The sequence below is a fragment of the Apteryx mantelli genome, chromosome 23, assembly GCF_036417845.1.
Source record: "Apteryx mantelli isolate bAptMan1 chromosome 23, bAptMan1.hap1, whole genome shotgun sequence".
NCBI lineage: Eukaryota > Metazoa > Chordata > Aves > Apterygiformes > Apterygidae > Apteryx > Apteryx mantelli.
This window is the reverse complement of record NC_090000.1, coordinates 1782906-1808036: the sequence shown is the minus strand read 5'-3', so window position 1 is coordinate 1808036 and position 25131 is coordinate 1782906. Positions and strand designations below refer to the sequence as shown.

The following is a 25131-nucleotide window of genomic DNA, read 5'->3' as shown; positions in this document are numbered from 1 at the left end:
GCGCAATCAGGATCACAAGGCCCCAACGTGGGGCTGTCGGGGCGGCAAACCAGCACCGTGCCATGTGCTCCATAGCCCCGCGGAGTGCCGGCCCTCGGCACCGTGGGGGTGGCACGGCGTGGGGATCCCTGACCCTGCCCAGCCCCGCCGCGGCCCTGGCCCCCTCCCCAGCATGTTTAGAAGCCAGGCGCCACGCGGGCGCCGCGCTGTGGAGCCTCTTCTCCCTCTGCCTTGCAGGACGAGAGCCCGTCAGCATGCTCGGGATCGTCATGGGCGTCGGGCTGGCCCTGCTGGTCCTCATCCTTTTTGCCTACGCTTTTGTCCAGTGCTACCAGAGCGGACAGTGCTGGCACCGTGAGTACGGCAGCGCGGCGGGGTGGGCGACGGGGGCGCAGGCAGGCAGGCAGCCGCCCTGGCGGGGCAGTGAGCGGGGGGCGAAGGTGCCTGCACGGCACGGGCCAGCGCCAAGCCCTGGTGGGAGATGGGGTTAAAAGCAAAGGGCTGCAGGACCCCGGGCTGCGGGGACACGTCCCACGTGTGCTCATCCCCTGCGAGCCGGCGGGGCTGGGAAACCCTTGTGCGATGCAGGGTAACGTTGGGGCAAGGCAAGCCGGGGGACGTGGAGGCGGGTGCACGGGGACGCCCCGGCGCTGCCGGGAGCCGGCGAGCTCCGGGTCTGCCCTTCCCGCTGGGTGACAGCCTCCCTCCTTCCCTCCCCCCAGGGCCCAACTTCGTCTTCAACCTGTACCACATCCGGTGAGTGAGGCAGTGCCGAGGGAAGCCCCCGCGGCTGGCCGGGGGCCGGCGGGGCGCGTTGCACCGCGCGTCCGTGCGGGGCGGCTTGGGCACCAGGGCAAGGCGCTGCAAGCCCTCGCTGCTGCTCCCACCGCGCCGGAGCGGGAGAGGGGCTGCGGCGGGTGCGTGCGTGCGTGCCCGGGGACGCCCCCGCAGCCGCGTGCCCCCTGATGCCTCCGCCGTCCCGCAGCGGGCTGAGGGCGGTGGAAGTGGAGCTGGCGCCGCCGTTCACGGTCAGCGGCTCCCTGAGCGAGGCGAGGAGCGGCTACGTGCGCTTCCACGAGCAGGGGCTGTGACAGGCGAGCGGGCGCAGGTAAGGCATGGCCCCGGCTCCTGGCCTCTCGCCCCGGAGAGAGCCGTCGGCCCCCCGCGCCTCCTCCCGCTCCCTGCCCTGCTGCAGCAGCACAGCCGCAATTCCCCCGGGTCCGGGAGCGGCGAGCTCCCTTGAGGGCTGCGGGCCTTTGCGCCTCGCCCGCCGGCCCTGCCGGAGCCGGTGCTCCGTGCCCACATCGCCCTGCTCGTGGCTTTCGCAGGCTTTCCCCAGGGCATTCCCAAGGTTTCCCCTCCAAAAAGCCTTCCCCGTGACTTGGCCCCTGCATGCTGTGGGGAATCAGGGGCTTTCCCCGGGCTCTGGTTTTGTTTTCCACCTTGCAGGCTTGGGGGACCCAGCCGCAGCGCTCTCCGTTCCCAGCCGGAAGAGAAGCGACTTCCCTGTGCCGCCGGGGGGTCTCCCTCCCTGGGCCTCTGGCCTCTCCGTGGCATGAGAGCTGGCAGCACCACAAACTTGCGCTGTTTCGGGGAGCTGCGGGGTCCCCGGTGGAGGCTGACACAGGGAATTCCCGTGGGAGCACCGTGCCCCGGTGCCCGGAGGGGTGCAGGGGACTTAGGCATTGCTCTGCCCTTCCCGGGCTGGGCAGCGCAGCGGCGCTTGCTCCGTGCCCACGGTGCCGCTGCAGGCTGCCCGCCACGGAGGGGATGCCGGGGCCGTCCTGCTGCCCGGGACCCTCGCGTGGACACCAGCGCTCGGCCTCGGCCAAGAGCGGCGCCCGGCTCCGGACCCTGCCTGCGCTCTCCATCCTGGCTTTTCTTGGGGATGTTTCCCTGTGCTGGCTCCCTCCTCACCGCTGGTGGCCATGGAAAGAGCAACCAAAACCAGCCACGGGGGAATTCCTCTAGTCTCAGTTCTTTAAAAAACAACCCCCGAATACGCTGGATTTGTACTGAAAGCAAACAGTGCAGTTTTTGTTTTGCCGAACAGCTTCTCCATCTGCTCCCTGCATTTCACTTCTGGGCCTCCCTGGCCATGGGCTGGGTAGCCCTGGGAAGGAGCCCGGGGCCGGCAGCTATCCCGGTTCCTCACTTGAAACGTGGGAAAAGGGAACTACCTGTCTCCCAGCTCTCCTCAGCACCTTCCAGCACCGTCCCTGGGAGGAAGGCCGCCCTCCCCGCACACCCCTGGGCAGCGGCGTCCTGCCCGCGTGCCCGGGAGGCCTTGGGTCAAGGTGCCGAGGAACCAGGGGGCAGGAGCACAGGGAACTGGTTCAAAAGGGTGGCAGCAAGCCACAGAAATCAGTAGTTACTTTTGTGCAAGAGGGGAAAATGCCATAAGGAAATGAGAGTGCCTCAGACTTCCCTCCTCGGTCACGTCTCTGGGCACATGTGGAAATTTGTCCTCTCTGCCCCAGCGGTGAAAGCAGCTACCCCAGAAATCCCCGGGGGCCTTCTCTTTGCTCTCGGACGGGCTGCGCGGGGAGCCGCGCTGCTGGCCTGCGATGCACGGCTGCATCCAGCCCTCGGCCTTGCCGCTGTCCCTGCGGGCTCGCCGCCCCGACCTTGGGAGCGCCGGCGGCTGCGGCGATGCCTCGGGCGCGCGGCGCAGCCCTGGCCGAGGCGGCTGCGGCCCTCGGGGCTGCGCCTCCGCTCGCGTCGCCCCCTTCTCCCACGCGCTGCCTCTCGCGGGGTTTGCTCCTGCGAAATGTCGGCGGGCTTCGCCCCCTGCTCGTGGGAAAGGCCTTGCGGGTGTGCCACGACCGGGGGGAGCGTGTGCGCAGCCTGAAGTGCACGGCGCAAAGAGGAGAGCGGGCACGCGGGGTGCTGCCGGAGCCAGAGAGAAACATCCTCCCCGTGTCGAGCCCTGAGTGAATTCATGAAAATGTGGGAGCGCCCGGAGTTTCCAGAGCGAGTCGGAGGGAAGGTCCACCCTGCAGGCCATCGGAGCGAGAGCGTGCTGGCCCTGGCTTTCTCGCCAACACGGCCGGCTTTCATGGAAAGGGGAGCGCGGGGCGGCCGGCCGCGGCGAGGGAAGCGCTGCCGCCCGGCCCCGGCGCCGCCGCTGCAGCCTAGCGCCGCGCGCAGGAACCGGCAGCGCCTGACGTCAGCAGTACCAAAAAGGCACGCTCGATTTTGATGACTCTGTTTTTCAGAGGAAGTTTAAAAAAAAAGCTCACGCAAAAAACCCCAACCCTCAAAATACCAAAAGGCAAAACAGATGGTGGAAATGAAGTGATGGACGGCAAACTACACGGAAAGCCGGAAGCTAGCGCGAATCTCAGCATAAACCGTTCCTCTCTGGAATCCGCTCCCCCCTCGCCACGGAGAGCCGTGCAGCAGCCCCAGTGACGCAGGGAACGTATTTTTAAAACGAGTAATGCCGTGTCAGACATAACACAGGGAAACTTCGCAATGCAGCAACAAACATTCTCCTCGCCGAAGTGATTCATGTTTTCACCTGAAGTAATACTCCACAACCGGGTTTCCATCAACACTTTTAATGGGACTATCCCATGGTGAAGTTGCCATGAAATGAAGTGGCTTCTGGAAAAATTCTCTGGTGACCTGGAAAGTAGTTGAATGTAGCCCACAGTAAGTCTTTCCTATTTTATTTCTGTTCCCATTTTGACATAGAAACTATTTTCCCCCTTCTCCCCCCACCCCAAAAAACAGATTTGTTCCGCCCTGCCCTGGAGGTTGTCCTGCTTTTCCCCTGCGCAGTGTGCCTGTGCCTGCTGCCCAGGCAGGGAGTCTTTTGCCCCCGATGCACCCCGGCAAAATCAACCGCAGGCGGTTCAACACCTTTTTTGCTGTTGCCCCTTCAGTGAATACTGCAGGGTATGATACTCGCTTGGAAAAACTAGTCCTCAGATTAATACGAAGCTGGTTTTGTTTTTTCCAGTTCTGATGTGAAAACGCTTTCTCATGCGTGAGGCAAAGGCACACTGCCTGTCTGCGGTGGGGCAGAAGTCTGTATGTGAAAATGGAAAGTGCAGCTTTACCTTAGGGAAGGGCACGCAGACGAATGGAGCAAATAAATAACACTGCCTCGTTTCTGTATTTACAAATTAAATAGAATAAATAAGGTGTCTATGCAAAACCGGCAGGGCCCTTGCAGCGGCCTGAGCAGGGCAGCCCTGGCCGGGCGAGCGGCAGCGTTCCCGCGACGGGCGCAGCGCTGGCCCAGGGCCACGCTGGCCCCTCTGGCTCCACCGCAGGGGCTCTGCCTGCCGCGGGGGGCTCCACCGGGCCAGGAAAGTCCCTCGCCGCCTCCCGAGTGAGGTCAGGCATGTTTCGGTATCCGTGTTGTGAAAGGCTCAGCCGTAGGGACGTCAGCCGGAGGAGCCCACGCCGTGGAAGGGGGAAGTAGGGAGGGGAAGCGCGCCCCGCGCTGGGCGTCCCGAAGCCCCCGAGAGCGGCCGTGCACGCGGGGAGCCGGGCGCGAGGGCAGGATGGCCCCGGCGGGGCTCCTGCGCCTCGGCGGCAGGGCAGAGCCTTCGCGGCAGAGCCTGTCCCCGGCGCTCGCTCGCTTGCTCCGCGCAGGCTGGGAGCGAGGTCGCAGGCTGCTCCGTGGCGCTGGCCGCTGCAGCTGGTGCTGGGCGCTGCCCGGCGGGGGCCGGGGCCCCGGGGCAGGGGCGCTGGCCTGTCAGTGCGATGCGCCCACATTCAGGGTCGGCGATAGCTTATCGGAGCGGCTGCTCCCCGCGGGCAGCTGCTGGAAGAGGTAGTGGGGAGGCGCGGCGGGCGCCTCACAGGCGGCTGTCCTTGCTGCCCGCCTCCAGCGCGCTCAGCGGGTTCATCTGCAGCGCGAGCCAGCTGTTGGTGCTGAGGCTGGAGATGAGCGGCAGCGGCCCCAGCGGGGCGGCGGTGGAGAAGCTCAGCTCGAAGGGCGCCTTCAGCAGGTCGGGGCTGGCTTTGGAGGCCGTGGGGACGCCGGGGGCCCCGCAGCTCGCCGCGCCGGCGGTTTGGTGGCCCAGCTGGCTGGGAAAGCCCCAGGCAGTGGGCTCCCAAGGGTAGTCGGGCGCCGCAAGGTCCCGCGTGTGGCTGCGGGGAGGTTCGGGAGATGCCTGTTTCAGATACCCCTTGGCCACCGGCAGCTCGGAGCAGTCTATGTCCAGCACAACGTCCGTGCTGCCCGGGTCCTGCGCGGGCCCTGCGCGGCCCCAGGGGGGCAGCCCCTCTCCTTGGTCCCACCTCTGCTCTACCGTGCCCTTGGACTGCTGCAAGTACCCCCGAAACTCCACGTCCTGGGGGCCGTCGTCGCCCGTGGCGGCCGGGAGGCCGTGCTCTGCCTGCTGCGGCTGCCTTTCCTCCACGGGCTGGTAGCAGCCGCTGGCGCCGGAGGAGCGCGCCAGGCAGGGCGAGGTCCTCTCCAGGCTTATGCCACTGTCCTCGCCGGTGGGCAGCTGCCCCTCGTTGCCCCGGCCGACGGAGCCCAGCTCGGAGGAGGAGTTGTGCAGGCAAATCCCGCTGTCGGTGCTGGTGCAGCTACAGTCCCTGCTCCTCGCGGCACCTGGGTCCAGCAGGTGAGCCCGGTCCTCGGGCAGCGCTGTGAGCCCGCAGTCCCACTCCGGGGGCTGCTGGAGCGTGCCGGTGCTGCCGGCCGGGCTGCTGGGCTCCTGGGGCGCCTTCTGGCACAGGATTAGCTGCTGGATGGTGTCCGCGTCCAGCCTCGCTGGCGAGAAGTACTCCTGCTCCACCCAGAGCGAGCCCTGCTTTAGGAAGGACTTCTGGGAGGGAGAGAAAGGAGCGAGGTGAGATGTGGTCATCCCTGCTCGTTGCCCGGCTTCCCCACCAGCCACCCCGGCCCCAAACCAGCGCCCTCGCGCCGGCGGCCAAGGGGAGCGCCCCGCGGTTATACAGTGATAGCTGCAAACGCCAGCTTCCCTCGCGCCTGGCTGCCTTACCAGCACCGACGGCGGCCTCATGGGTTTCTTTATGTACATGCAGACCAGCAGAGTCCCCAGGAGGACCAGGAGCAGCGCGGTGATGCAGAAGTTGCCGACGATGCTCAGGAGGAGCTCTGCGCTCCCTGCAAGACAGCACGTGCCCGGGTGAGGTGGGCAATGCGAAGCGCCCTCGGCTCCGGCAGGACGGCACCCCGCACGGCGTCCTGCGCAGCGCCCCACGCACCCCAGCTTACTGTCTCTGTCGCCAGTCGTGACGCACTGCTCCGTGGTGCGCGTGGCAGGGATCTGCCGGCTTGCCACGTCGGGCTCCACGGAGATGCAGTACTCCGTGCCCCAGAAGAGGTTGGGGATGTTGAACTCTGGCTGGGTCTCCACCACATCGTACTGAAACGAGCAGAGAGCAGGCTGGTACCCTGGGCGCTCTCCAGCTCTGCCTATGTGAGCACCAGGCTGGGGTGTCCCCCCCATCCCCTGTCCCTTGGGGAGAGTAACCAGAGTGCTTAGCAGTGCCGCTGAAAGCAGCCAAACCCAAAATCCCAGCAAGAGGGGGCAGGTCTGCCACAAAAAACGTGCAGAAAAATAGCTCTGCAGCGTTTCGAGCATGCAGAAGCTCAGCATTATTGTGGATTTTATGGACGACTTTAGTGAACAGGTGGCTGTTTCAGTCTGAACTGCTCTGTGTGATGGGGGGTCTCCAGGCTTGCCTGTGGATGGGGACCCGAGGGGGTGAGAAACCCGGCTCTCACCGTCTTGTTGTCCTGCACCCTCCTGATGTACGTCTTGTAGCGCCGCGCGTGCTTTTGTATGTCCTCGTATCTCACGGTGCGGTTGCCGGCTTTCAGGAGCAGCTGCAGCTTCACGTGGATGGTGTTGCCCGCCACAGAGAGGCTCTGCCCCGAGAGGCGCAGGCTGGCTGGAGATGAGTCAGATTAAAGAGCACGTTACATCTCTCCTTTGGGCATCTCTGAGAGCTTTTACAGCAGCCGACGGAGCTGCGAACACCCTCTCCCCCAGCGCCGTCCCTCCGGCAGGGCAGCCGCGGACGCCCAGCATACCTTCTTTGGGGGAGAAAGAGTTGGTCCTGTTCCACAGGGACGTGCGGTTTCCGGAAACGGCCCTGACGCGAGCGTAGTAGCGCCGCTCCGGGTCCAGGGTGTAGTAGGTGAGGTCGCACGAGTGCTCTGAGATCCGCATGCAGTTCGGGACCGCCGTCCAGGAGAAGTTCGTGCCGTACCTGCCGGGGAGAGGCGGCGGGTGAGAGCGGTGCCGGCAGGCGCGGGCTCTCGCGGGCCGGCCCGCGGGGGGAGGCACGCCGCTACTCACACTCCGTGCTCCACGTCGTAGCTCACGTCGCCGGGGGAGCCGGGCCCGGGCTCCCAGCGCAGCAGGTGATGCGCCGTCTCCGCGGCAAAGCGCACGTGCATGGGGTTCGGCAGCCGCTCACCTGCGGGAGCAAAGGCGAGCGTGTGGCGAGGCGGCACGCTGCCCCCGCGGGCACCCGCCGGCCGGCCACCGCAGCAATTGCCCCCGGCGGTCCCCTGCACCTCAGCGCTGCGTGTCCAGCCATGACCACCCGCTTGCCCAGGGTGCTGCCGGCTCAGCCCTCGGGCAGGAATGGGCCCAGGCCTCCCCGTCCCCTCTGCGTCCCTTCCCCTTCCCCTTTCCTCTGGGGAGAGCACGGCCCAGGCCAGCCAAGAGCATCTTGGTGCTTGTCGTGACACAATCTCCAATTCGCTGCTTCCCTGACTTTGGGCAGTTGCAGGATGAGTAACCATGCAAGGTGGTGATGATGCCTCCGCTGCCTGTCTGATCCCCACGTCCCAAAGGCACCCGAGGAGGAGCGTGCCAGGCATGGAGAGCGGGGCTCAGTGCTCAGCCCACGTGCGGGACAGACTGGGAAAGGGCCCCGGCGGGCACCTCGCGGGCAGGTCGCTAGCAGGAGCCTCCCGGGCTCTGCCACGATCCAGCCTTCCTGTTTTGCTTCGCTACTGGCTGGAAGAAACAGACTTTTCACACCTCCTGCCTCAATTTCGGTATTGTCACCTGGCAGCAAAACACCACCAGATAACATCTGTCACCCCTTCTACACTCACTTCCTCAGCCGCCGCTGCCTGCGGGCAAACACTCCCCCAGCCCCGCCTGAGCGCTGGGCTGAGCTGGCGCCCCGGGAGGACGGCGTCCGACAGCAGCCGGCGCTGGGGCACACCGCTGCCCTTGGGAACGCAGGGCACCGCGGTCCAAAGCGCACGGGCGAGCAAGGCTGAGGACTGCCGTGGGCAGCGAAGGAGAAGGGCAAAGGCAGACTGCTAGCTGAGCCCTGGCTCATGCGGACACCTGCGTCGCCAGCCCCAGCACGGAAATCCAGCCAACGCCTCCGATCCGAGCTGCGGGCTCCCATCCGAACGGCCCCGCTCCCGCCCGCCCGGACGACGCGCCTTCCCCGCCTCGGCGGCAGCCCCGCACCAGGCTCCCGGCCCCGGCGCGGGGCTGAGCAGCCTCCCCGCCGCCCGCGGGGCTCAGAGGGGCGAGAGGGGCGGCAGCGCGCGGCGCGGCGCGGGCCGAGGCGACTCACCGTCGATCGGCAGGGCGAGCAGCAGCGCTAGGCACAGGGCCGGGGCTGCCGCGCTGGGGGCCATGCCGGCTCAGCATCCTCCGCGGGTGCCTGGCCGGGGAGCGGGGCGCCGAGCACTGCTCCGGCGGGCGCCCGAGCGCTTGTTTTTCCCCTGGAGGCTGGCTCAGTGACGTTAGCGCAGGGGGAGGAATGGGGCTGTGCAGCGACTTCCACTTTTCTTCTCTGTCCACCCACTCACCGCTACTAATCTCTCAGCCCAGGCTGGGCATTTCCTGCCCTGAGCCCGAAACAAGGACCTTGGGGCTTTTCTGAACAAAATGCTAATCCCACCTGGAAAGGGAAAATAGAAGTAAATCATGTGTCTGCCTGTGCTGCCTCCTTACTAAATCAGATCAGTCCCCCCCAGAGCAGGGGACAGATGCTGGCACGAAGGATGGCCCCAAGTGGGGCTTTCACCGAGCGCAGCACCAGCCCCGTGCTCTCCCCTTAGACCGGTGTGCCGTCCTGTCCTGCCGGGGTCCGGCGCCCGCCCCGAGCGAGCGAGCGAGCGAGCGCGGGGGAGCCCGAGGCCCCGGGCTTGCTCGGCCCAGGAGCGCTCTGGCTTTCCCTTCGCTGGGCTCAGCCCATGCCCGCCTGCGGCAGCGCGCCCCTCGCCCTCGCCAAGCCCTGGGCTGAGCGACCACCTCCTGGCTTCGGGGCGTCTTGCGAGCTGCCACCCGCGCACGTCGCCTGGGCTTCCCTGGCTGCGACGTTCGGTGCCGTAAGCCGTCCCCGGGCTCTAGCAGCCCGCAGCCGGAGCTGTGCCCCTGCCGCGTCCGTGCTGCACGCGCCTGGGCTCCGGCGTCAGGGCCCAGGCAACCCGGGAGGGCACGGCGCAGCCCCTGCCTGGCGTGCTGGCAAGCCGAGCTGCTGCACTCGAGGGCTTTCCTGGGACCCGCGCAAAGCGCAGGGGCTCTCCTGTGATGAAGAGAGATTCCTGTCTCGTGAAGAGAAGAGGAATTTCCTGCTGGGGAGTAAGTGGAAAGGACAGAGACAGAAAGAGCAAGAGGAATTGAGAGGGCGCTGGACAGCCTCGGCAGCTCAGAGCCCGTCCCCGGCTCGCAGGGGGCAGCGGCGCCCCGGCAGCGCGGGCTCCTCGGGGAGCTGTCGCACGTGCCTGGAGTGGGAGGCTGGCTCCGTCCCCCGATGCTGAGTGGCATCCGCCCCTGAGTCACCCTTCCTGCGAGAGCCCACGGCCTTGCACCCGCTGCGGCCCCCGCAGAGCACCCGCGAACTCGCCGGCTGCCGGGGGCTCCGGGGGCCGGTCTCCTCCGCGCCGGCGGGACGGCCCCTCTGCACAGCGCCTCGGCGTGCCTGGATCTCACGGGACGCAGGAGCGCGCCGGGCTCGGCATGGGGAAAGGGGCCCCGGCGTGCCGCGGTGGGGCCTGGCCGGGGGGGTGCTGCCGGCTGCGCTGCCGCTGCTGTGGATCCGCTGCAGGGTCCGGCGGGGAGGGCAGCTCAGGCAGCAGGGCCCTCGCCGGCTCTCCCCTGCCATGGCCTGACCCCCCCCTCGCTTGCAGACCGCCTGACGTCCTGCCACTTCGCTGTCAGCTCCTGAGTCACGTCGGGCACACACCAAATTTAGAAGGCCCGAAATGAAGCACAGCCCGTCCCACACAAGCCACGGCTTTTGTTTCACATATACAAATGAGAAACAAAAGCAATGGGGCCAAAAATGAGGAAGGAGAGAGCCCTGGGGAAGAGAGACTGTGGGGCTGGTCCCGTGGGTGCGGAGGCTCGGAGGCTTGGGAGAAAGAGCTCACAATTTAGGAGAAAATGAAACAGGCTGAGGAGAAATGACAGCTCTGCCGCGCATTGGTGCCAAGCCTGCCGCTGCACAGCTGAGCCCGCCGGCCGTGGCCATGCCCGCGGCACCGGCCGGCGCTGCAGCAGGAGCGGGCACCGGGGCCGGCACTGTGCCCGGCGGCAAGGCTGCCCGGGGCCCGCGCGGCTCCTGCAGAGCTGCCCTCTGGCCAGTGCAGGTGTGGGTGCTGCCATCACCCCTGGCTTTCCTGCGGTTTCCCCACAGTCTCTGGGAAGTGCCGCTTGGGATCCTCAAGCCCCCAACTTCACCCTGGCACGCTGCCTGCGCCGCAGCCGGCAGGCACGCAGGCAGGAGGGACGGCACCCCGGCTGCAGCCCGAGCCGGCCTCCTTCTCGGAGGTGACAGGAGAGGTTTTGAGTTCAGGGGTCAAACCAGCGCTGGAGAACGCTGCCGTGTTTCCTTTCATCTTCAAATTCACTGACTAATCTTTGGGGAGGAATAGCCACCTTTTTAATAATCTGGAAATCACCTGAGTCAGAACTGCACCCTCGGTCTTTCTGCAGAACCGCTGCAGCGAGCCCGGCCGTGGCCCCGGCCTGCCCTGGCTCCGCTCCTGGCCCCGGGAGCCCACCCAGGGGTGCAACCCCCCGCGAGCAGGCTCAGAGGGGCCGTGGGAGCAGCTTGCGGGGCGGCAGCTCCGGTCTCACGTGTCTCAGGGACAGGCCTCGAGAGCAAAACAGGTCTGCAGCTCCCGCCGCTCACCTGCCGCTCTGCTGCTCTCGTGCATCGCCCACATCCTGGATCCGGTGCTGGCTGCGGCCGGGCCTGAGGTTGCCACAGCCCCGGCTGCACCGGCAGCCGCAGCATGGGCGCACCGAGAAGGGGAGCCAGCATTCCTGGCGGCCCCCACGCCGCCGGCAGCGGGCACCGAGCCCCCCAAGGCAGCGCGGCCACCACTGAAGTCCCCTCCCGGGCTGCTGTGCCGGCTGGGCATGGTGACAGCCCTGCATGCAGGAGCCTAAGCGTGTCTTCCCTGCAGCTCCAGGGCTGTCGGTGGCTCCACGTAGGGCCCAGGGAGCCCTGAAGAATGCCTGCTGTAACGGGATCTCTGTTTTTTTCCTTTTTTGGCCTCTTTCACATTGACACACTTGGTTGATTCAGAACCAGGTATCTCTGATCTCCACCAGCATCTGCAAACCTCAGGAGAGGCTCGCCCGGGGTGCACAGGGTCCTGGGGTTCACCACGCCGCTGCAGAGCTCGACACGGGCCGCAGCTGCGTGGGCTGGCGGGCTGCGGCGGGACCGAGCGGAGAGGGCAGCCCGCGTGGAGGAGCAGACCGCCCGCGCCCCTGCCTCGTGTCCCCACGCCTCGCGGGGAGGGCCGAGCGCCGGCGGCCGGGCTCTGCGGGGCTGCCCGCGCTGGCTCAGGGCTGCACATCATTAGCACCTCCGTAGCTAGCCGGGAGGGCAGGGTGCCGCGGGGCCGTACACGGGATTACCAGCAAGAAGGTGCTAGGATTTCACCAGGAAAGTGTCGAGCACACATGACCTTTAATGTCAGGTTGCTGGGGTCAAGCCCAGACATACAGTTCTCTGTAACTTGATTTCTGTAGGTGGCTTTTCAGAAACAACAGCAAGAAATCATTCCTGGAGTTACTGCCTGCAGCTGCTTTCTGAGAGTCACTTTCAGCAGAGGACGAGTCAGCTCGGGGCATCTCCGTCTGGCTTTGCACCCCAAAATGACAGAGCACTCCAAGGCACAGGGAAGCTGCAAAGGCAAATGAACTGCGCTCATTCATGAAGCTGCTTTTGAGCCAGCCCTTGGTCTGCAGCACATTCCCCTTCAGTTTTCTTGCAGACCAAGGGCTGCCTCAAAACCCACGCTGGAGGGGAAGGACTGCAGCGCAGCAGCCGGCGGGAAGCACGCGCACCATCCGCTGGCGTGCGTGCGCTGGGCAGGAGGGCCCAGGGCTCGCGGCAGGTCAGGGCACGAGCACAAACCGCCAGCGCGGCAGGGCTGTGCACGGGACACGAGCGCTGCTTGGAGGCACGGGGAGCTGGCAGCGCAGGGCGAGAGGCACCTGGCGCCGCATGGCCCGGGGACCTCCTTGAGCAATAGCAGGCACTGTTTCAGGGATCGGAAAGAGGAGCTGAAACTGGAGCAGGTGCCGAGAGGAGCCAGGAAGGGCGCAGGAAGGTGAAGAGCCTGTTTTACAAGGAGAGACTAAAATAGCTGGGCTCAGCGGTGCAGCGGAGCTGTTGCCATCTGTGGATATGGGGGGAAGAGGCAGGCAGGGGGAAGAGCTGCTCAAACTTGACAGTGATCCTGGCAGAGGAAAACAAGGATAAGCAGCGTGACGAGTATCAGGACGGGCAGGATCCACCCAGGGCTTTTGTGCCTTGAAATCACAGCAGGGTTTTGAGCAGGTTTCCTCCAAGCTTGGGCAGCCTTGCTTTTCTCCTGCCCTTCCTAGGTGCATGTGAGGATGGGGAGTCAGATGAACAAGGGACTTGTACCATGAATAACTCTGGGAGAAATGTGCCTGGAAAACGGAGTGTCAGGATGGGGCTCACACGAGGCATGAAATCTCCAGCAAACCCTCCCGGGACAGAGCCATCGGAGAGGCTGCTGCCCCTCTGCCGAGCCATGCGCTGCCCTCTGGCATATCCGTGCACTAATCCTCGCGGGCAGGCAGCCGGGGAAGTGCTTCGTGCAATGCCCTGTTACTCCAGCAGCTCCTCGCCTGCGCACCGGACCGGGCTGGGAGCAGCAGGGATCACATACAGCGGCCAGCGCGCGAAGCCCTGGCCCTGCTCCCTGCTCCCTGGCTCCTCCTGGGCAGCGGGAAGCACAGAACCAAGCTGGGCTTTTCTTCTTTTAGTCCAGCCTTTTCTTTCCATTCCCTCAAACGTGAGTTCTGGGTTAACCGAAACATCTCCTAGCTACCACCAACAGAGAAAGCAGAAAACCTCCACTTTTGCTGCGTAGAACTCAAAAGTATCACTCCGTTATCAAAAAAGTTGAAAAGCCTCTAGGGAAACAAAATAGGAAGTGACATTTCAGGTTGAATAAAATGTTTGCATTTCCCTTGAAGCAAGGTGTTCTTGGCTTCCCGGTTCCCTGAGAAGCACAGCAAGGATTTTACTGGGGTTGGCACTTGGGCACACATCTGGCCGGCACGCAGAGCCCTCAGCTGCTCCATTCCCGCGCCGGGGGTGCAGGTTAGTGCGGCGGCACGTGGAGGAAGGCAGGCTGGGAGGGCAGCCGGGAGCCGGCATGCCGGGCTCGCAGCCGCTCTCGCCGAAGCTTCACCTGCCGCCAGACCTTCGGCCTCAGCCCAGTTCCTCCGGAGGCCGTTGCTGCCCCGGCCCCAGCTGCTGCCGCAAGCCATGCTGGGGCCGCACCAGGGACGGGGCAGCTGTTTTGCATGCTGTGCCCGGAGCAGTTGGGAAACAGCAGCCGGCGGAGCGGGGCAGCAGGTCGGACTGGTTTCCCTCTGCACCCCGCACTGGCACTGACGTAGGAGCGCGCTCGCCAAACAGACTCTGCCCCGTCCCCGCAGCCCTGCCTGCGCTCTGCTCCACGCTCCGCGGCCGAGGATGGAGCTGTGACCGGACGCCCAGCCCCGGCGCGGCAGATGGAAGGGAAAACCTCTCCGGTAAGGCCTGGGGCAGCTCCTCCAGCTCCGCACCCGGCCGGGAATAGCGCGGGTTGCTCGGTGACCTGTAAGGACCTGCTTTCTTTGGGGTTTCGTGGAGGATCTGGTTTCCCTCTTTGCTCTCTGGGGCGTTCCCGTCGGAGCAGCCTGTTGCTGCTGGCTGGGAGAAGGCCCCGCGGCGAGCTGCCCTCGGACACCGGCCCTGCCGCCTGTCCATGCAGAGGCAGGAGGACCGTGGCCAGCATCTCCCAGCAGCACTCCAGGCCCAGCTGGCGCGAGCCCCGTGTGGGTGAAGGAGGCGCCGGTAATGCTCAGTGCCACTGCTTTTCCATGCTGGAGGGACCCACGGCTCCGGCGGATTTACAGACCCCATCGGGGGAGGCTTGCGGGCCAAACGTGCCGCTGGCGGGAGCTTGCGCTGCTCGGTGCATGCAGGGATGCTGCAGGGGCACCGGCGGCAATCAGGTGTTCTCCAGCCCTCCGTCACTCGGCACCATCTTGCTGCTGCCTCCGTGCCATGGTGGCGAGACCGTTGCCTCCTGCCGGTGTTTCCGTACAGCTAAAGTGTGCAGGCTGCCCCGGCCCCGGCTCGGCCCCGCGCCACGGGCAGCCTGCCCTCGCCGCGTTCCCGTGGCTGTTTTCCCTGCTCTCCCTAGGGGAGGAACAGGGCTCGGCTTGATGCAGCGAGCATCCCGTCATGGGGAAAACATCCCCAGCCGGGCACCGGGCTCAGCCCGCCTGGGCGAGGCTGCCGTAATTACCCCGCCGCGCGCTGCCGGCTGTGCCGGCGACGGCTGCCGTGTGGTTATCCGGCGGTGACGGGGCGGATGGGGCCTGGGGGAAAGCAGGGCCGGCTGTAGCAGCTGCCACGGGCCTGTCCTTGCCCTCCCGGGGCCTCACGCCCAGCGAGGAGCGAGGGTGGAGAGCGGAGAGCAGGCTCCCGCTGCATCCCGGGCCACCTGGGTGGGCCGGACCATGCCCCATCCCTAGGGAAGGTGCTGCCGCCTGGCCCCTGCCGAGGCCGGGAGCGCCTGTGTGCCCACCTCCAGCGCTGTTTCACAGTGCGAATCCAGCCCGGGGCAATGCCACAAGCCAGCAGCGGCACCTTGTCCCTGCGAGAGCAGGACTGGGACGTGGATGCCTCTGTACGGAGAAAATTACCCAATATTGGGCATCCCTACTGGGCCGTCCTAGCTTTGTTGCTTGGTTTAAGTGGGCCATTAGGAGCCTGTCCTAGGTACCTCCCTCGGTTCAGGAACTGCGGGAGAGTCACCTCTTCCCGTGCCTCAGTTTACCCATCCGAGGAATGGGGTGAGCAGCGATTACTCATCCCTGGGAACATTTTGTGATCTTTGCCAGAAGGGCGCCTCACACTGGCATCAGGCAGCCTGGTCCCGGCCGGATCGGGCTGACTCAATCGACAGGGCTCGTCATCTCCACTTGCAAAATGTCCCTGCGCGGTTCAGGACTTCACTTCCCTGCGCGCTGCCCCTTTACAACATCCGGGTGTGCGTGGTGGCTTCCCGCAGCCCCTGCCCGCGTCCGTCCCTGCAGCCCCACAGGCCTTCCGGGCCCCCGCCGCGAGGGCGGTAAGGCCACGGTGGGTCCGGGCTCCGGCCGGCGAGCCCGGGGATGCTGCGGGATCGCGGCCAGGGTCTCTCCCTTCCCTGGGAGGCCTGGCCGGGCTGCGGCTCGGCTGCAGCGCACAGGGCAGGACTAGGCTGTTGCTGGGTGAACGGAGGCTTTTACAGGCGGGGGAGCGTTTTGTCCCCGACACAATGCTGCTGTTGTTAGTGTGCTGAATTAATCTGCCGCGGGAAATCACCACTCCCCAAACAGGTGAAAGAGCCAGGTCCCCGCTCCCCTGCCCCAAACAACAGGGCTCTGCGATAGCAAAGAGCAATTGTGTGAGCACGGGGCTGGTGAGCCTCGCTGGGAAGGATGAAGATCGTCTGTTTAGGCAGCTCCTTCCGGCTGATTTAAAACCAGGTTGCCAGCATAGTCTCTTGATGCTCTGACTTTTCCGGTGGCTCTTACTTAGATGACTCCTGAGACTTTGTGCTCCTCTCGCTCCAAGACGCCACTTGACCTCAGGTCCTGTTGCAACACTGGCAGGTGTTGTCTAGCTTCCGATCTCCCTCCCACTCCGAAACTGCAGGCAATTGCTGTCTGATTTCCCACCCCTGCCTCCCCATCACACACAGATCCCTAACGTGGCCCTGGATCGTCTTTCCATCGGGACCTGCCCTCTCTGGGCATGGACTTGGTGAATCTCCCTCTTGGGTGAGGAGCCACACTGGAGGTCTGTACGGAGGGTGCGTGGTAGCTCAAGTGCATGTCTGGGCTGCCAGGCAGAGGGGATGGACTTCTCTAGCGTCTTTCCAGCTCTGTTCAGAACCTCGAAGCAGAGCTGAGTAAAGCATGCCCAAGGTGGTGTTCATGCTCGTAAAAGCCCTTTGAAGGGTCTCTACTGCGACCAGGCACAGCCCAGTCCTGCTGCAAGCAGCTTGGGCCGGGCTGGCTGCAGCGCGAGCAGAGCTGGGCTGCCTTGCAGCAGCCGCAAATGCCCCGGCTCTCTTCCTCTGCCCCCCTCTGCTACGGGAAAGCCAGTCCCGTCTGCGATGCCCACTGAGGCCCTATCCACACTTAAGCACAGAAATTAGCTGCATGTGCTCCACGCTCATGCGTGTGACTTTTAGGCTCCAGCCCACGACAGCGCTTAGCGCTCTTGCAGCCGGTGGAACGTTTGCAGAGAGGACGTCAGAAGAATGGCTCAAACCGCAGTCGCGCTCCTGAGAGGCGTCGCTCTGAGTTTGACTTTTATTCAAAAGCCAGAAAGGCTGAGGAAATGTCTTGTGGCCAGAATTCACAGTTCACTGTCATTTGGGTAGCGCACACTCCTCAACAGAAAGACCAGCACTGCAAAGGTTCTGCTGCTTGTTCTCTGCTCCACTGCGTACACAGCAGTAACCAGTTATGCTGGTTGCTGGAGAGCCCTAGCTAAAAGTTTTGTTAGCTTCTGTGATAGACCTTTAAAAGAACAAAAAAAAGTTGAACTTTAGACTTTTAAGGAAATAGGCAGCTAACAGTTCACCTGAGTGTAGAAAAGGGCATGCGTTTCCTGCTAAGGGAATAATAAGAGTGATTTAACCTGCAGTGCCCTTGTATGTTAATTTGAAACGCTTGCAGCCTGGGGATGGAGATGCTCGAGCATCCAGCATCGCTGACGTACTGGTGAAGCTGGGCTGCGTTATCCAGTGCGACAGAAAAGTTCATCCTTAACAGCACTGCCATTCTGCTGATCTGATAACACAAACGTTAGCTTGCTGCAGGAGGAGGCGTGTGAAATACCAGCTTTGTGGAGAAACCTTAAAAATGCCTACACAAATTATGTAGTCTGGGGATTTACGAAAACCTCATTTAGGCGTAGGAGAAACTTTCCCTGGGTAAGGTCCCTGGCATCGGTTCTTTCCTTTGTTCGTGCCAGGCAGCGGTGCAGGAGCTGCTGCAGCCCTGGGTTTCCTGCCAGTCAGATATGCTTTCTAGCAACAGCGCAAAGGCTACTCAAGGCTGTTTTACTGCGCACTCGTGCAATACTTTCCGCACTAACTTGAATTACGGCAATGCAAGTGCTTAGAACAATTAGAGAACAGCAGCGCAGGGCCGCTCTCGAGCCCCGTGTTATCGCAGGCAGCCCGGGACTGCCGTGCCAGCTCAGCCGCCCTGCGCAGAGTGCACGGGGGACTCCCTGCTCCCTGCAGCACCTCGGAAAGCCCGCGAGGATGCCCGCCTGGAGCGTGGCCGTCCGGGGCTTGTGCCTGCCACCGCCGAGAAATGCAGGCGTAGGGGAAAGCGGGGTTTGACCGCAGGCTGAGCGACCCGCAGCTCGCTCCTCGCCGGTGGGGAAGGCCGTGGCACAGAAACTCCCCGCGTCCCTCCCCACGCACGTAGGCGGCTGGCGAGCTGCTCGCCTCTCTTGATGCCAGCAGGGAGCTGCCGAGGAGGTGGCTCTCGCCAGCTGGAGGTGTTAGCGGTGGCTGTGCCAAGGCACCTGCGGGCGGGCGAGCGGCGCAGCGGCTGCGGGAGATCCCTGCCGTGCCAGCAGCGGGGGCTCTGCGCGCCCAGGTTCGGCTGGGGAGCACCTCGTGGGCGGCCTCTCCGGGTGCTGCCCCAGGTGCCTGCCTCTCCGCAGGTGCTCGGAGCGGGCAAAGCTGCTGAGGTCCCACCGGCCCCCTCCCCGTGCCCGGAGCAGGAGCTCCATGGGGCAGGGAGGCCACGGCAGAGCCCTGCGTGGCCGTGCCGGGGAGCGGTGACTCACGGATAATGCCAGGAAGTGACACCACTGCATTGCAAGAGAGGGCACAGCCGTATTTGCGAAGCACGAGCCTGAGCAGGCTCCCGACATGCTCATTAGGGCTCCTGAGATTCCCAGGTTGCAGCAGGAAACGCGAGGGCACAGCAAACACCGGGAGGGGGGGAAAGGAAGCTGGAGGGGGGCAAGTGGGTGGCAGCATTGGGGCTCTTGCAGCTCTCTTCCTGCGCATCCCACCGTTTCTGCATTCCCTCTTGCTTCCCAGAGCCATGCACTGGCCCGGATGCTTCTTGCTGGTGTGAGAGGAAAAAGGGAAATCTTTTGCTTTTGGGGAAACAGTACCTGTAGCAGCTACAGGGCCAAAAAATAGCTGCAGACCTCCAGAGGGGCGTGTTTAAGGCCATCTCCCGATGGGTAGTATGGTCTCCGGGACGTGGGTTGCGAGGCCTGGACACCCGAGCTGGCTGCAGCCTGTTGCCCAAGGGTGAGGGCTCCGGTGTCCCCACGTCCGTCCCTCCTGCGGGACAGCAATAGCATCGTGTGCACAGACAGACACAACTGAGATTTTGGTGGGCAGCAGCTTATGACTGGCTTCCCGTGCAGCTCAGCTCGCCCGATGCCCTGCCGGGGCAGACGGCGCTGGGTCGGAGCAAGCCGGGCCTTTCCGGCTCCTCAGCACATGGTGTTTGACTTAATTTGGTGAGATTCCCTTTGCTGCGGGCTGCATCTGTCAGTGTCACGCCAGAGGCCCTGCGGGTGCTCAGTGCTGCACGGGGAGCTGCAGGCCTGAGGGCTCTGCACCCGCGCAGGATGAGGGCTCGGCCCACGCCTCCTCCCCGCGAGGCGCTTAGCGTGCTGCCTCGCCGACCTGTCGCTGCCGTGCGCTGGCTGAAGGCACCCTTTGCAGTTTCTATGAGCCGTGCGGTCATTTCTGACTGCTCAGAAGGTACTCCAGATTTGACAACGCAATCACGGTGGCAGAGAAAAGAGCACTTATTGCGGGCTTTACGCACAGGTCAGCTCTGAAGGAAAGCGAGGGGCTCTTGCCTGGGTAGCTGATTGCAGCTGATAAAGCGCCTGGAAGAGAAGATCTTGAGAAAAGGAAATAAATAATCTTTTGGAAATTCACAGATCGGGGTGACACAATTGCAGAACAGCATTCCAGGGTGCAGGATGTTTCAGGGCTTGGAAAACACTGATTATTAAGTATTACTAAATAACAGTTGGAAATTGCACTGTATTTTCCAAATGGCTAATTAAGGATAGATGCATAAATTGGGGCACTAGCGCCGTGGAACTGGGCCACGGCGTGACTGACCCAATGCCAAAGATGTGGCTGGTTGCTCTCATCAAAGTGATCTTTTTGGAAAAAGTGGCCAGCAGCCTCGAAAAGGGGAAAAACTCGCTGCGAGGATCCCTGTCCTTCGCTCGCAGGTCTCTGCATCGCCCAGCAGCGTCCCGCCCGGCCTCCATGCCTTGCCGGCAAGCAGCATCTTCACTGCCCGGCCCGTGCAGCCTCGAGAAAGTGTCCTGGGGATCAGCTTCAAGCCCTACAGCCCGGAGCCCGGCCCAGCCCCGGCCCCCTGCGCGGCCTGTGAGAGCACACGTAAGGCGGCAGCACCGAGCGCGACCCCGGCCGCGGCGGCCCCCGTCCTCGCTGGGCCGGGCAGCAGGTTGCCGCTGCCTTGGCCGGAGGCCAGTGCTTTCCCCGGGGGGCGAGGGAGGGCAGAGCGACCGCGGCAGGGCTGGGGATGCCGCAGGGCTCTCTGGGCAGCCGGGGCCCCCCGGGAGGTGCCGGAGGGGAGCAGGGCGCTCTGCACGCCCCGGGGAGGGCTGTGCCCCGCGGGGGCTCCCGCTGACCCTGCCTCTGCCCCGCCGCCAGAGTCCTCCATGTTCAGAGCTCCCTGCATGAGCCAGAGGCGGCTCGCGCTCATCTGCTGCGTCTCCGTCCTGATCGTGCTGCTCGCCGCCCTCATCTTGCTGTGTGAGTGCCCGTCCTGCTCGGGAAACGCTCTCGGGAAACGCTCCGGAGGTGCGGGGCCGAGATGGGCCGCGAGAGCGGCCGGAGATGTGCTTCCTCTTCCCATTTTCTGAGTTTTCCTGACATCTGGTGGACAGCTGGCAATCAGCTTTCTGGAGGAAGGGAGACGGGCTCCGCGGCTCGGCGCGGTTCTGGGTGGGAGGTGCTGGGGCTGCGCTACGCTTTCCCTCTCCTGGGGATGATTTTGCACGTGCCTTGCACGGCTGGCCAGCACCCCGCCACTCCCCTTGAGATGGGGGTTTGCAGGCAGGAGCTGTCAGCGTGGGGTCAGCAGGACAGAAAAGGCATTTTCTGGGCTCAGACTGTGGGGGATCGTTCTAATCCCCTGTAAAAGCTAGCTGCCCATTTTCCATTATCGGCTGCTGTTTCTGGGGGACTGAAGCATTTTGCAGGCTGAATATGTTGTTCTGCAGCAGCAAGTTAGAAGTTAAGCAAGCGAGAAAGGCTGGTAGCAGCAGGGTTGCATGCTGCTGTGCAGGATTTGGGGGGACGGTGAGGGCTGCCAGCCCCCCCCCGCCCTGGCTCCAGCACCTGTGGCCAGGCCGGGGCAGAGGAGCTGCCTCTGCAGGTCGCGCCGGTGTGCAGGGCTGGAGCTCACCGCGGCGCCCGCTTCCTTCCAGTTCTGTTCTGGCGGTCGCAGACTGGCATCGTGTACAAGGAGCCCGCCGAGAGCTGCAAGGACAGCCCCGTGCGCTGCGACGGCGTCGCCGACTGCTCCCAGCGGAGCGACGAGCTGGGCTGCGGTAAGGGGTGCGGGGCGCGGGGAGCGGGGCGGCGCGGGGGCCACGGGAACCCCGCTCCCGGGCACCGGGCACCCACTCGCCCGCTGCTCCCTCCCGCAGTGCGGTTCGGCTCGGAGCAGTCCCTGCTCCACGTCTACTCCAGCACCGAGAGCCAGTGGCTGCCGGTGTGCAGCAGTGCCTGGGACGACTCCTTCTCCAGGAAGACCTGCCAGCAGCTGGGATTTCAGAAGTAATTCCCTGGGGATGGGCTGCCCCCCACAGCCCCACGCCCTGCCGAAGCCCCGGCTCGGGGCGCTCGGCGGCTGGCGCACAGGGGCATTGCTCTGGCCCTCCTTCCTGGCGAAGGCAGGGGTGGCTGTGCTCCATCCCCAGCCTTGGGGCTTTTCCAAGGGAAGCCTCTTCCCAAAGGCAGGGTGGCGGCGGCTCGGTGCCCGGCGAGGGGGGATGCTCAGGCGCCTCTTCCCTCTCTCCTGCCAGTGCGTCGCACACAGAGTACCTCCCCCTGCACATCTCCAGCAAGAGCCTCAGCGTGACCGAGCAGCGGGACACCATCCAGCAGAGCCTCAACAGGTAGCGGGGCAGTGCTGCCTCCCCGGCGCCGGCCCCTGCCCGAGGGCTGCAGGCCCCACGCTGACTCTCTGCCTCCCTCTTTTCCCCTGCAGCTCCCAGTGTCCCACGGGAAAGTACGTCTCCCTGCAATGCACAAGTAAGGGGATAGCTGGCGGTGCCCAGGAGCGAGGATGAGCACGGCCAAACACGGCCGCAAATCACTTGGGAGCTTTTTGCCGCTGTTCCTTGGCAAAGCGTTGGGCAAAGAGGGCATTTGCCAGCAAAGCTTCCCGGGCAGCGCAAGACGACAAAGATCACGTTCCCGCGGTCTCCACCGGCAGCCGCGGGTGCACCGAGCGCTGCTGGTGGCCAGGGGAGGCGGGCGCGTGCCACGTGGCTCTTCCCTCCGCGCCGCCCCGGCCTGAGCCCCTCTCTGCCCTCCAGGCTGCGGGCAGCGGATTTCTGGCCGGATCATCGGGGGGAAAGAAACTTCGGCCAGCAAATGGCCCTGGCAAGTCAGCGTGCAGTACGGGCCGATCCACATCTGCGGCGGCACCATCATCGACGCGCAGTGGGTGCTCACCGCAGCCCACTGCTTCTTCATGTGAGCCAGGGGGCCTGCCCCAGCCCGGGGCGCAGGCTGCCGCCCCTGCCCGGCCTCGCCGGCTCCGCGTTGCGCGTCTCACGCCGGCTGTCCTCGCCTCTGCCCCCCAGGAACAGCATGAAGATCCTCGACGACTGGCGGGTGTACAGCGGGGTCTCCGACCTGAAGCAGCACTCGGAGGGCATCTCTGTCTCCCAGGTCATCATCAACTCCAACTACAGCGACGACCACGACGACTACGACATCGCTCTCATGAAGCTCTCCAGGCCGCTGACGCTCTCCGGTGCGGCCTCTCTGCCCCGCTCCCTGCGTCCTGCCCTGGGGGCCGGCTGGGCCGGGGGTGGTGCCTGGGGGAGCAGGGGACGGGAAGGGAGGATGCTGATGATGGGAGTCCCCGAGTGGCAGCGCGGGAGCCAGAGGCAGCTCCGGTCCCCGCCGAGCAGCTCGCCTCCGCGCGCCGGCACATCCCAGCTCCCTGTAGCCCCGTGCCCCGCGGCTGGCTGTGCCCGTGCCGGCGGGCAGCGTGGGCAGGGGCGAGCGGGCAGGCGTTCCCCACGGCCTGCGCTCCTCCCGGGCTGCGGGGCTGCTCGCTGCGGCTGCCGTTTGGCTGGGGGGCGGCTCACGCCTCTCCCCCCCCCCCCCGGTCTCCCCCAGCCCAGGTTCGCCCAGCTTGCCTGCCCATGCACGGCCAGCGCTTCCAGACCGGCAGGTCCTGCTTCATCACCGGCTTTGGGAAGACGAGGGAAAATGAAGGTGAGGGAGGCTCCCGGCTCCGTCGGAGAGCGCGGAGGCGCGAGGGGGGCCTGTGCACCTGGGCTGGGGCTGGGCTCCTCCCGACGCGTTTCAGAGGGCCGTCGCTCCCCACGCGGCTCGCAGCGTGCGCCCTCCCTGCTGCGCGGCTCCGCAAAAGAGAAGGGCTCGCTCGCTCGACGGCGCAGCCGCGGGGCGGCCGGCACACACGGCGCGGGGGCAGCGTGGCTGCGGAGGCACGTGCAGCCCCACTGCCCCCCCCAACCCCTTGCAGATAACACCTCCCCGAAGCTGCGGGAGGCCGAGGTGAAGCTCATCGACTACAAGGTGTGCAACAGCGACAAGGTGTACGAGGGCTACCTGACGCCGCGCATGATGTGCGCCGGGTACCTGCAGGGCGGGAAGGACGCCTGCCAGGTGAGCCGGGGGCCACGCGGTCCCCGCGGCGGCGAGGCAGGAGCGGCTCCGCGTCCGCCACGGGCACAGGGCAGCCCCTGCCCTCACCGCGCCGCCCCTCCGCGCCAGGGCGACAGCGGGGGGCCCCTGGTCTGCGAGGACGATGGCCGCTGGTACGTGGCCGGGGTGACGAGCTGGGGCACGGGCTGCGGCCAGAGGAACAAGCCGGGGGTGTACACGCGCGTGACGAAGCTCCTCAGCTGGATATACAGCAAAATGGAGGTGAGGCAGCCCCGGCGCGGGCTCCTGCACCCGGGAAGGGCCGGGCCGCCCCGCCGCAGCCCGGGCATCTCCCCCCGCCGTCTCCTCTCTCCTCTCCGCAGAGCGAGAACGACTAAGGCCGGGCGGACGCCCACGCCGCCGCCGGGCAAAGCACCGCCAGCACATCTCCCCTCCCGCCACCTCTGGACTGTCGACGCAGCCGGGGACCTGCCGCCGCTCCCGAGCTCCGGAAATATGGTGCCCCCACTCCGTGCAGCCCTTGCCCGGTGCAAGGGAGGTGCCGGCAGCGGCTCCGCGCCACCCCGTTGCCGGAGCACTGGGATCGGCCAGGACAGCACGCGGGAGCCGGCGGTAGGGCGCAGCCGGCGGCCACGGTGCCGGCCTCTCCTCTCGGCGCTGCGTGAGCTCTGCCTTGTAAATAGACGTGTCCCGACGGGGTGTCGCGCGAGTGCTTGCTGGCAGCACGGGGGCACCGGCGGGGGGCGAGGGGCCGGTGGCGCTGCGGGGGAAAACGAGGAGCAGGAAACCCGCCGGGGATCCCTGGCGCAGGCACCCGTCTCCTCCGCACGCGACAGGCACCGGCTGCAGGCGGGGAGCTGAGCTGGCACGGCGCCGCTCGCGGAGGGCCCACGGCCGCCCCGGGAGGTGGCAGCAGAGCCCGGAGCCCGGCTGTCTTCGCCCACAAGGCCATGCATCCCGCTTTTCCCGGGGGCGGCCGACCCACGGGAGCACCCTGCGGCAGAGCTGAATCGTCCTCCGGGCAGAGCAGGGGTTGCTCTCGTGTTTGCAGGTAGGAAGAGCCTCCAAGTGACAAAAATGCCTATTTATATGTTTTCCTATGCGGTGGAAATGGCCCGGCCCAGCACTCGCCGCTGGGACCGCTTGCAGCCGGTCTCGGGGACCGTCCTGGCTTGGCGGTCGTGGCAGTGGCAGCGCCGGGCAGGACTGCGCGCTCGGGGCCGGAGGCAAGGGAGAGCCCGCAGCGCCTGAGAGCAGGCGCTCGGGGCACGCGGCGCTACGGGAGGTCACGCGTGCGGGTCGGACGGAGCCCGGCCGCCCCTCGGCGGAGGCGGTGCGGCGCGGGAGGGGGCCCTGTGAGCCGGCTCCCGGGCTCTGCTCTCAATAAACATTTCCGTAGTGCTCCACGTGGACCCGGCTCTTCAGCTATTTCCCTGGGGCAGAGCGGCACACGCGTGCTCCCCTCGGGGTGCCTGGTGCTGGGAGGCAGGAGCTGGGCCCGGCAGGCGGGCCGGGGCCCTGCGGTGGCCGCTGCAGGGATAAGCCGGGACACGGGGATGAGGCCGGGAACGGCGCGGCGGTGCAGCTTCCCGGGGCAGGAGGCGGCTGGCGAGAGGAGGGGGAGCGCGTGTGCAGGGGCCGCTCGCCCTGGGGGAGAGCGGTGTCCGAGTCCGACCTGCGAACGCTGTGAGCCAGCACAAAAC

At 65.5% G+C, this 25131-nt stretch overlaps 2 protein-coding genes and 1 long non-coding RNA gene across 4 annotated transcripts; 2 read left to right on the top strand and 1 right to left on the bottom strand.

Moving 5' to 3' along the window:
- Positions 1-242: 242 nt before the first annotated feature.
- On the top strand, positions 243-1089 carry LOC106491549 (uncharacterized). The gene is made up of 3 exons (XR_010886290.1): positions 243-354; positions 723-756; positions 986-1089. It is a non-coding gene; the product is annotated as an uncharacterized lncRNA (long non-coding RNA).
- Positions 1090-4603: 3514 nt separating this feature from the next.
- On the bottom strand, positions 4604-8723 carry IL10RA (interleukin 10 receptor subunit alpha). 2 transcript variants are annotated; one of them, XM_067310305.1, is made up of 7 exons: positions 8548-8723; positions 7299-7419; positions 7031-7209; positions 6722-6888; positions 6209-6359; positions 5973-6097; positions 4604-5795 (listed from the first exon to the last, which is right to left on the bottom strand). In XM_067310305.1, the coding sequence occupies exons 1-7, from the start codon at positions 8609-8611 to the stop codon at positions 4815-4817; spliced, it is 1788 nt and encodes a 595-aa protein (XP_067166406.1). In that variant the 5' UTR covers positions 8612-8723; the 3' UTR covers positions 4604-4814. The 2 variants fall into 2 exon arrangements, with proteins under 2 accessions (XP_067166406.1, XP_067166407.1); XM_067310306.1 differs by lacking the exon at positions 7299-7419.
- A 5194-nt stretch (positions 8724-13917) lies between these two features.
- Positions 13918-24478, top strand: TMPRSS13 (transmembrane serine protease 13). Its single transcript, XM_067310309.1, has 13 exons — positions 13918-14012; positions 19759-19930; positions 20207-20308; positions 20986-21108; positions 21208-21337; positions 21586-21678; positions 21771-21832; positions 22084-22261; positions 22372-22544; positions 22916-23014; positions 23286-23428; positions 23537-23689; positions 23791-24478. The coding sequence occupies exons 1-13, from the start codon at positions 13992-13994 to the stop codon at positions 23803-23805; spliced, it is 1464 nt and encodes a 487-aa protein (XP_067166410.1). The 5' UTR covers positions 13918-13991; the 3' UTR covers positions 23806-24478.
- The last annotated feature ends 653 nt before the right edge of the window (positions 24479-25131 follow it).

Excerpts from the sequence above, each read along its gene's own strand:
- IL10RA (XM_067310305.1), bottom strand. The coding sequence starts at position 8,611 with ATGGCCCCCAGCGCGGCAGCCCCGGCCCTGTGCCTAGCGCTGCTGCTC. Across the intron at positions 6,098-6,208 it reads CACGACTGGCGACAGAGACA|GGAGCGCAGAGCTCCTCCTG; the intron begins GTAAGCTGGGGT and ends GCTGTCTTGCAG. Across the intron at positions 5,796-5,972 it reads TGAGGCCGCCGTCGGTGCTG|AAGTCCTTCCTAAAGCAGGG; the intron begins GTAAGGCAGCCA and ends TCTCCCTCCCAG.
- TMPRSS13 (XM_067310309.1), top strand. The coding sequence starts at position 13,992 with ATGGAAGGGAAAACCTCTCCG. Across the intron at positions 21,109-21,207 it reads GAGCGACGAGCTGGGCTGCG|TGCGGTTCGGCTCGGAGCAG; the intron begins GTAAGGGGTGCG and ends TCCCTCCCGCAG. Across the intron at positions 21,338-21,585 it reads CAGCAGCTGGGATTTCAGAA|TGCGTCGCACACAGAGTACC; the intron begins GTAATTCCCTGG and ends CTCTCCTGCCAG.